General features: G+C 30.4%; 1 protein-coding gene across 1 annotated transcript; it reads left to right on the top strand.

Annotated features, from left to right (window-relative positions):
• Nucleotides 1–1,562: 1,562 nt before the first annotated feature.
• Nucleotides 1,563–3,404, top strand: LOC124942712 (probable WRKY transcription factor 48). Its single transcript, XM_047483260.1, has 3 exons — nucleotides 1,563–1,982; nucleotides 2,514–2,657; nucleotides 2,730–3,404. The coding sequence occupies exons 1-3, from the start codon at nucleotides 1,645–1,647 to the stop codon at nucleotides 3,094–3,096; spliced, it is 849 nt and encodes a 282-aa protein (XP_047339216.1). The 5' UTR covers nucleotides 1,563–1,644; the 3' UTR covers nucleotides 3,097–3,404.
• The last annotated feature ends 7,901 nt before the right edge of the window (nucleotides 3,405–11,305 follow it).

Genomic DNA, 11,305 nt, shown 5'->3' on the forward strand with positions numbered 1-11,305 from the left:
CAATATATTCGTGTATTGAGATCAATATAATGATGTATTGAGCTAAATATAACAATGTCAATATAAAGTTGTATTGATCTGAAGATAAAGGGAGGATAACGATTAAAGATAACGATGAAAAAAAACAATATCAAAACATAGTAGTCATATGGAGTTACCCGAACAATTTCAATATAAAGTTGTATTGATCTGAAGATAAAGTGAGGATAACGATTAAACATAACGATGAAAAAACACAGTATCAAAACATAGTAGTCATATGGAGTTACCCGACCACCGTCGATATGTTTCTCCGGAGCAGCCACCGTCGAAATGTATTTATATCGAGTTATATCCCGGCCGCCGTCGATAAGGTTCTCCGGAAGAACTGAATCTACTCTAGGGTTTACAAGAAATGTTGTCTTGGAGAGGATAGAGAAAAGAGAGAAAGTAGTTCCGTGCGTTTATATTTCTTTCTCAGATTATAAAGCGAATCTATGTGGCTTTTTTTTACACGCTGGCAAAGCACACATGGCAGCCACGGAGGATTCGCTGTATGGTCGGAGGCCCAACATCGGCCTCCCTATCACGGCCCATAAAATAATTCAAAATTTTAAATAAATATAATAGATTAAACGCGAATTGATTTATATAGTAACTTTTAATGTGATTAAAAAATTAAGTTAAAATAATGCTTTATCTTTTAAATTTAAGCACCTTATTTTTATTAATTATTTTTATTAATAGATAGTTAGCATAGAATTATCATAATCAAATAATTTGAAATCAAGATGTTATAACAATAATAAGATATAATAATGAATTACATTTTAAACGAAATTAGACTAATCTGCAAAATTTGTCAAAATGTTGAAATTGTATAAATTAACTATTTATATATTCTCTTAATTCACAAAGCTTAGATATTTTAGATCTGAGTGTTTAATGAAAAGTTACACTAAAAAAAGGTTCATTTATTAATTATAACCTAGAATATAGTTAAGTGATAAATAAATGAATAATATCTTTTAAATAATTTAATTTTTTTTATTAAACATAAAATATTTCGTTATGATTTTCATTCAACCAATGTTTGATAAAATAAAAATATTGATATATACTCTTTTAAAATAAATATAAAATTTGACACAGAGTTATGAGTATTCAATTTAAATATTTTCTTAGATGATATTGAACATTTAATCTAACCAAACACATCATTAACATTTTATATAATATTTTAACTAGACCATTTAAAATTTAATATTATAGTTTAATTGAAATAGACATAGATCATTAATCTTTTTTCCTAAATCAAACTAGACGGAATATGTAATGGGCATATATACCAAGTCTTCCTCTAACTTTCTTTGACTTGTTGATTCTAGAAGATAATACTCCCATGCATTTATGAGTCGTGTCCCGTACTCTCCCGACCTCCATCTGCCGGTCACCTCCAATTACTCAAAATTCAAAATTAATAATTAATAATCAAAATTCAAAGTCCCCTTTGGCATACCTCTTCACCATAACCCCAACACACAACAACCCCCATTTCCACTTATTATTCCCACAAAAAAAAAACCAAACAATCACTTTCTCTCTCTAATAGGTTTCAACTTTATGTGTTTTCTTGTATGAAGAAGGATCCGTGTGAAAACTTCAATGGCCGATTCAACCTTTTCCGATCTGTTTCCAGGACCAGGCTTTCCTTTCTCAAGCATTTTCGACGTGACAACGTGCGAAGAAGATCAAATGCTTAAAGGTTCAGGTTTGGGGTTGATGGATATGATAGGAATCCAAGATCATTTTTACATCCAATCTGATCTCTTCGATCTTTTCAAGCCTCAGCTGCTCCCTTCACCGGCGACGACATTAGAAGTGGTGGATATACCCGTTACACCGAATTCTCCATCCTTTTCAACATCATCCACTGAGGCCCCAAAACCAAGAGATGAAGAAAAAGAAGATCAACATAAGGAAGAAAACACCAAATCAAATCAGTAAGTTTTCCCCACTATTCTATTTCTCTCCTTTTTTTATCCTTTAAAGGTCATGCTTTTTAGTCTTTGTAGACTATGTTTGATATAATGGAAAAAAAAACATTAAACTTTCTAAAAAAATACAACACGGGTCTTCAATGTTTTTTGAGGAGGAAGAAACCCTTGTTTTCTCCACTATAGGTAGTAAAGCCAGCCTTTTGGTGAGAAAAATATACCTAATACAAACCCAGATGTCATAAATTAAATCAAAATAAATCATCAAAAGTATTAGAAAAAAAATTTTAGAAAGATAATATTAAGGTTCTCAAAGAACCTAGCTAGCTCGAAATCTGAATCCACTTGCTATGGTGCTGTTTCAATCGCTTCCTCTTTGGTGCTATTGTTTTCTCTTTCCTATTGAGATTTGGCTTTTTTACCCTCTTTCTGCAGTTTCTTGACCAAATACAAACATTTTCTTGAAAGTTCGTATAAAGTTTCAATCTTTATGATTAATCGTAATTTGGGGATTCATTCTTTTTCTTTGGTGTTTAGGTTGAAACCGAAGAAAAAGAACCAAAAAAGATCATTTGAACCAAGATTTGCCTTCATGACCAAAAGTGAGATTGATCACTTGGATGATGGATACCGTTGGAGAAAGTACGGCCAAAAAGCTGTTAAAAATAGCCCTTATCCGAGGTACATTAATTAATTGATATGAAAGACATTCGTTTACTCACCATTACTAATGTATCCAATTTGTATGTGTAGGAGTTACTACCGTTGCACTACAATGTCATGTGGTGTGAAGAAGAGGGTAGAGAGATCTTTCTCCGACCCATCGACAGTTATCACGACATACGAAGGGACCCACATGCATCCATGTCCAATGATGTCTCGAGGATTCCTATCGGGTGTCGGACCTTCTTTTAATGTTACACAACATTATGAGTCTATGTATCACTATGACCCTAACCCTAAGATGATCATGAGTACTATACCGATCACACCACCACCGGTTTCTTTCGATTCCGGTTCAATTCATACTCTTCCTGTATCAGCATCGATGAGTGATCATGGGATGCTCCGAGATATGATTCTACAAACTCAGATGTGGATGGAACCGAAAGAGGAGTAGGTATAATTGGTCCATAATGAGGAAGTTGGTTTTAATTGCAATTTTCATCAATTAGGGTTACATCTTTTTTTTTCTTTTTCTTTTATTATTATCAGCATCTAGTTAGCTTGGGGTTATCTTTAGGTATCTATAACTGATCATCTCACCGAATGGATTCGAATTCACCTATATTCTCTTTAGTATTCGCTGTAATATATTAATCATGATGACTTTGAAGGAGAATATTTGCTATATTTTGGATATTATTGTAAATCCTTTTTTTTAGTTCTCACTTTCCTTAATCTTCTAGAAATAATTTAAATTTAAAGATTAAAAATAAGATTTTTTTATTTGACAGAATAAAATTTGTATTAAATAACAAAATATTATGAAGAGGTAAGCATAGTTTAAAACTATGAATAAAAGTTTAAGAATAAGAAAAAATAGAAAGTGTCAAATTTATTTAAAAAACTATAAATATTTTGTTCATGCATACGAAATTAACAAAATATTCTATTCAATCTAACATAAATTTCAAACAAAGTCAAAAAATTGGCTACCATCGCATACCATGTCTAATCTATGTGTTTTTTGAATGCAAAATTATTCATAATAAACATAATTTTATAAAAATTAAATCATTTTTCTATTTCCTTTGCCATTTTCCGTAAGTCCCTTCACTTCTTCACTTCATCACTTCATCGTCGGATTGTCCTCTAGCCAGAGCATTTACCATGTGTAATTTTTTTTACTCCCCTTATTTTACTTTCACCGTTTGTCCTAGGCAATAAAAAAATATTCATTTCGAGGTATTAGTACCAATTAGAATTATCCGAATTAAATTTAAATTGTGAGAAATTAAAATCTGAATGCGAAAGCATACCTTAATTTTAACCATGAATTTTCTATTTCTTTATAATGTAAATATTCTTTAATGTTCTCTTTCCTTAGACATTTCTTAGATGAATAGTTATTCATATTTGATAAGTATATCAATTATTTTTTCTCTATATATTGATGGAAATGCAAAAATGAAAGGTTCGTACGTCAAATGAGTATCATCACTATCACAAAATAATCAACATTTTGTCAGTTATTATGGTTTGGTAATTTCTAATTTAGCCCCTTCATCAAATTAGAAATATCACGTATCCTCACTTTATATTCATAACAAATACACTCATAAGTCATAAACTTAATTTCAAATTAGATCACAATATTTTGATTTATTTTAATGATGACATTTGCACAATTATTTATTATACTAGTGACCCCATAAATTCCAATAATCTCCCACCGGGTCACGTATTTACAAATAATAAATGTGTCAACAATAATGCGCCTGAAATTTTATGTCATCTCAACCATATGTTGTATAAACAATTTTATCAATTAATTATATCAATATATGACCAAAGTGCTCGTCGTTGTATTTAAGCACATTAGACCCAACAATGATCACATAAATCAATATAACTAATTGACAAATTATATCATAAATGTGAGGAATGAAAATTCTATACAAGGTGATATTTTCATTTCAATTTTCAACTGGTCCTACTTGACTTTAGTAAAATCATACTTTCAACATAATTATACAAAGTTTAATGAACTAAATAATACTTAATTTTTTTATCAGAATAAAAACTTCATAAATATCTATAAATAACAAAACTGAAAGACAACCAAACTACAAACTCACACTGAAGTTAGAGATCTTCGATCTCTACGAAACTCATACGAGCAATATTTTCATGAAAGACATTAGGCGATAAACTCATTGTCGAGGGGTTCATAACCACATAGTTTGTAGATAGATATTTTATAGAAATCTATCCACTTTGTATCATTTATTTCACAACAAGAAACTTGATGTCAATATCACCTAATTTGATGCCTAGTAACATGTCATAAATTCCGCTACAATAGTGGATGACACCGTAAGTGTTTGTTTGATACTTCTTCAAGAAACGACAAAACCAGGTAGCAAAAAATATAACCTGAACTGGATTTCATAACTGTTTTGGCATCCCGTAAGATTGATGTGAGAATACCCAATGATCTCAAGACTATCCCACCACCTATAAGTGAGCATTTAATTCTTAGTTCTTTTCAAATATCTCATAACATTGTCTACTTAATGTTAAACAAAATCTGTGGCAAACAAAATATCAGCCACATATAAAACTTTAAATAGACGTTTACTCCCACTAAACTTGTTATACATAAATCATCGATTAAATTCACCTTAAAACCAAAAGAGAGAATTATTTTGTGAAATTTATGATACCACTACGAACCACTTCTTTAAGTCCATAGATGAATTTCTTTATTTTGAAAAATTATATTAATTGGTCTCTCGACAAAAAGTTTTCTCATTGCACCAAATTATTTTGCAATGTCTCTATTGAAAAAATCATTAACATCTATTTTGATGAAGCTCCATATCAAAATATGCAACGAGTGTTGTAAATTGTCTTGAAAGAGTCATTCGATTAAACTGAATTGTCGCAAAGACACTTAATTTTGAGATTTTTGAGTTTGTACTTAATGAATTTGATCAACACTGTCTTGTTACTCTTGATAGTTGAACTTTTTCATCAATATGTTTAAAATCCTTATTAATATCAAAAACATTTAAGATATAAATCAAATCTTTCTCAATAGGAATTATTGATCTAGTCATTTTCAAAGAAAAAACAATTTTTCCCTTCAAACTCAATATCCTCAAAAAACAATATTGCAGTCTCTTTTAAAATATATCTTTAACTTGACATCATAAAAATTATAGTTCATAAGCACTAAGAATATTCAATAAAGTAGTTGCTCACATTTATAAACTTAAACAACATCTAAATTTAAATAATGATTTATCCCATCTCAAAATACTTAATGTAACATTAATATCAAGTCTTTGGACAATAATATTAATTGTTAATAGTATTTTAGTGTAATAATCAAACATTAATAATAAGAAATGTCAAATAATAAATCTATCTTTGAATGGATTAATTATTTACATAAATAAGACTTTATAGTTATTACATATTTATAATCACAGATATTTATGCAATTCCGTCAATTAATTATTATTCATTAAGGCAAATAATATAAACACATGAATTACATATATAATACTACCATTCAATTTTTTCTTGAACAAATATTGTCATTTTGGTGATTATTTGTATCAATCAATACAATTCAAATAATGAACAATAATATAATTATTTTGAATTTAAATATCATATTATTATTTTAAGCACTAAAATTCTACACACCCAATTTATAAATTTAAAAATAATTATTTTTATTATTTTTTAATAAATAAATCAAAATAATTAACCCTAGGCTAAAACCTAATTAAATAATTAATTGGCTAAATTATTAGAATAATTAAATCCGAAATTAATTAAGGATAATGGTCAAATAAAATAATTTGGGATAAATGTTATACACATTTCATCTCAAATGAATTTTAGAAAAATCAAAGGGATTAAACTAACTAATTTAGGATAAATGTTGTATTAATTTCATCCCAAACAAATTATTTATTTAAACCCAAAAATATACAAAAATAAAATAAATTGACAAAATAAATATCATATTTATTTTAAAGATTTTGTGTATTTTAAAGATTTAAAATAAAGTCAAAACAGTGAAAGAAAAATTAATTTAAAATAACTCTTAGGGTGTGTTTGATTAGGGGGAATTGGAATTGGAATTGGAATTGACATTGAAATTCTAATTTCAATTCCATGAGAATTGGCATTGAATTACAATTCAATTCTTATGTTTGGAAACATTATAGTAATTCAATTCTAATTCCTATGTTTGGGAAAATGATAGAATTGTAATTCAATTACAATTTTTTGTTTGTACAATTTTTTGTTTGTTAACTTCTTAAATATGTTTTCACGTTTTTGGCACGTTTAATACGTTTTTGACATTTTAACACATTTAACACGTTTTTGACATGTTTAACACGTTTTTGACATGTTTAACACGTTTTTTAACACATTTAACACGTTTTGGACACGTTTAAACACATTTTTGACATGTTTAACATGTTTTTGAAATATCTAACACGTTTCGCACTAAAACACATTTTCACACGTTTGACATGTTTTTCACGTTTTTGGTATGTTTAACACATTTTTGACATTTTTAATACGTTTAACATGTTTTCCACATGTTTTGACAAGTTTAACATATTTTTCACGTTTTTGGCACGTTTTTGACATGTTTAACACGTTTTCACACATTTAACATGTTTTTCACATTTTTTGCACATTGAACATGTTTTTGGCATGTTTAACACGTTTTACTCATTTTTGACATGTTTAACACGTTTTTCACGTTTTGGCACGTTTAACACGTTTTTCATACGTTTTTTACATTTTGCCACGTTTAACACGTTTTTGATATTTTTAATACGTTTAACATGTTTTTCATACGTTTTGACAAGATTAACATGTTTTTCACGTTTTTGGCACGTTTAACCCTTTTAACACGTTTAACATGTTTTCACACGTTTTTGGCACGTTTTACACATTTTTGGCACGTTTTACACAATTTTGGCATGTTTAATACTTTTTAACATGTTTAACACATTTTTGGTATGTTTCACACATTTTGACAAGTTTAACACATTTTTGGCACGTTTAACACATTTTTCACGTTTTTGACATGTTTAACACATTTTAAACATGTTACAAGTGTGTTAAACGGGCCAAAATGTATTAAACATGTCAAAATGTGGTAAATGTGCCAATATTTATCAAATGTGTTAAACGTGCCAAAAATGTGTTAAACATATCAAAACATGTTAAACGTGCCAAAAACGTGAAAACGTGTTAAACGTGCAAAAACGTGTTTAACGTGCCAAAAACATGATAAACGTATTTAATGTGTTAAAAACGTATTAAACGTGTAAAAAACGTAAAAACTTATTAAACGTATCAAATATGTGTTAAACATGCCAAATAAGTGAAAAACTTGTTAAACGTGCCAAAACATAAAAAACGTGCTAAACATGTCAAAAACGTATAAAATGTGTTAAAAACGTGTCAAATGTGTCAAAAACATAAAAACATGTAAAACGTGTCAACAACATGTTAAACGTGTTTAATGTGTTAATAATGTTTTAAATGTGTTAAAAACATGAAAATGTGTTAAAAACGTGTTAAACGAGCCAAATATGTGAAAAACTTGTTAAACGTGCAAAAACGTGAAAAACGTGTTAAACGTGTCAAAAATCTGTTAAACGTGATAAACGTGTTAAACGTGCCATAAACATGATAAACATGTTTTATATGTTAATAACGTATTAAATGTGTCAAAATGTGAAAACATGTTAAACGTGTCAAAAACGTGTTAAACGTGCTAAATATGTGAAAAACTTGTTAAACGTGTCAAAACGTGCAAAATGTGTCAAAATGTGAAAAATGTGTTAAACGTGTCAAAAACGTGTTAATAACGTGAAAATCATGTTAAACATGTCAAAAACGTGTTAAACGTGTCAAGGACGTGAAAAACGTGTTAAATGTGTCAAAAACGTGTTAAACGTGCCAAAAATATGAAAACATATGAAAAACGTATTAAACGTGTTAAAAATGTGTTAAACGTGTTTAATATGTGAAAAATGTGTTAAACATGTCAAAAACGTGAAAAACATTTTAATTTGGAATTACAATTCTGACCTAAAAAGATTGGAATTGAGAACTCTCAAATTACACTATATTGAATTCCATTGGAATTCTAATTCCAATTCCAATTTTAATTCCTAATATTAAAGTGTCTAACAAACATAAGAATTGGAATTGGACCTTCTAATTCCAATTCCAATGTCAATTCAAGAGTTATCAAACACACCCTTAAGGTTTTAAATCAAAAAATAATAAATCTGTAATCAGGTGTAGCCAAATATAGAGAGATTTCTACCGCTGAAACGTGACCTCCGAATAGGCATTGGATTTTCATCCATTGTCCAGGAGTCGTCCTTGTCGCCCGTTGAAACGAAAGGAGAACGCATCTGTTGAGTAGGGAATCAGTTAACGTGTGCATTAGCCCCATTAGCTAAAACGCGACGGATTGCTCCGTCGTTGATGGAATGCGGACGAAACGCCAACAAAGCATCACGCGTTCGCCAAATATGCTAGAAACGACGTTGTTTCGCCCTAGATCATCATCTTCATCGTGATTTCCAAGAAGATAAGAACATCAACCATCTTTGATTTTGCAAAGATAGAACTTTGTCATTTCTCGATGGTTTGACTCCATTCAAAAAAGTGAAATAATCACCCTACTTCGATGATCATTTCCCCTATAACTAGGATCGTTATTATGGCCTACGACGACGACTAATCGGAAGAACATCCAAAACAACATCATAGTTGTTTGACCCAATCCATCCCACTTGATCGATCAACCGACCTTGGTAGGCTATATATAACCTCCTTAATGATTCCGAAGGCAAGAGATCAACTCTCAAGCCATTAATCTGAATTTTTAGAAAATACACCATTGAAGCTCTAAGCTTCTAGATTTTTAAAAATTCTGTATCAGGCCTTAAAGCTTGGATCTATGCATCTTAAAAGATTTTCTAAGGTCTAAGAAGTGTTCTCAAATCTTTGTTAAATTTCCAATCACCATCTAATTCAATCTTCTAGTTTGAAATTGAAATTTTGATGTTTCACTTTTCATAAGATTATATACTTCCTGATTTTGAATTTTTGATTGAAAAGGATCTTAGAATCATTTACAAGTTTTCTGTGAAATCTAGAATCGATCAATCGATTTAGAACAAAAAACAGATATTTGAATTTGAAAAAAATCTGTTGAGTTAAGATTTTTAATTAATTTAAAATAACTTAACAATTTTGATTTGATAATTGATGAAATGGTTTTTGATAATAAATGGATAAAACTAAGTTCAATAATTGTTAGTCATATCAAATATATAAATATATATTTTGATATCAACATAGTTTGTGATGTAGTGGTATGTACACCTGCCTGTCATGCTGGTGACCTGGGTTCAAATATCACTAAACGCATAATTAATAATTGAATTTTTGTTAATTTACAGGCATAGCTCAAAGTCAACACACGTAGTTAGACATGGGCGTCTAATAGATGAGGCGTCTAACGCGTGGTTAGACGTGGGCGTCTAATGCAGAATGCGTCTAATCAGATGGATGGGTAAGATGATCAGATGATGTGTCTAATAGACTGTTAGATGGGGGCGTCTAATAGACTGTTAGATGGGGGTGTCTAATCAGATGGACGGTTAAGATGATCAGATGGGGGCGTCTAAGTAGATGGATGACCAAGATGATCAAATGGGAGCGTCTAAGCAGATGGATGGCCAAGATGATCAGATGGGGGCGTCTAAGAAGATGGACGACCAAGATGATCAGATGGGAGCGTCTAAGCAGATGGACGACCAAAATGAGGTGTCTAAGCAGATGAACGTCTAAGATGATCATTTGATCAAATGGACGGCTATGATGATTAGATGGGCATCTAAGATAAGTAGATGGCATCTGAAGGAAGTTAACGTCTAGAGGTTGGGCATCTAAAGGCAGATGCTCTTCCAGACAGCTGGCAGTAGAGTTCTACAGACAACTAGAAACAGAGATCATCAAATAAATAACTGCCACGTTTACCATAATTCAAATTGCTTGTACTGCATTGTACTACCACGATCTCAAGAATATTTTCCTGCTGTACTACCTAGTACCTCATGGATAGTACATCCAATGGAAAGATGGCATGTGTCCAAAAGAAGGATTTGACCGTTCAAACTTTTCAAGAATAAATTGCTGCCTAAGACAACGGACAAATTGCTGACAGAATATATAAGAGAGAGAGCTACTTCATTCATATAATTCAAGAAAGTTCCCAAAATCAAACATCTCACTTATCATCTAGCTGTGAATACATTGTAATTACATACTGTCTTTTCTGTGAAAAAACTTCAGTGCTGTAAGTTGAACAAAGGTTGTTTTGTTCAACAGAGAGTTAGCTAGATTAGTGAACTGTATTTGATTGAAAGAAGTATAGTGAAATCCTTCCAGTGGTTGGAAGAAGGGGTGACGTAGGAGAGTTTGCTCCGAACATCCATAAACAACTTTCTGTGTTCTTTACTTTATTCCATTCATCTTTCATTAGTTCAAAACTTCAAATCCGACGAACATTTCCGCACTTAATTCTGTTTCAAGAGTTC

Source organism: Impatiens glandulifera, chromosome 6 (genome assembly GCF_907164915.1).
Source record: "Impatiens glandulifera chromosome 6, dImpGla2.1, whole genome shotgun sequence".
NCBI lineage: Eukaryota > Viridiplantae > Streptophyta > Magnoliopsida > Ericales > Balsaminaceae > Impatiens > Impatiens glandulifera.

Coding starts and splice junctions, on each gene's coding strand:
- LOC124942712 (XM_047483260.1), top strand. CDS start 1,645: ATGGCCGATTCAACCTTTTCCGATCTGTTTCCAGGACCAGGCTTTCCT. Junction 1,983..2,513: donor GAAAACACCAAATCAAATCA/GTAAGTTTTCCC, acceptor TTTGGTGTTTAG/GTTGAAACCGAAGAAAAAGA. Junction 2,658..2,729: donor AAAAATAGCCCTTATCCGAG/GTACATTAATTA, acceptor TTGTATGTGTAG/GAGTTACTACCGTTGCACTA.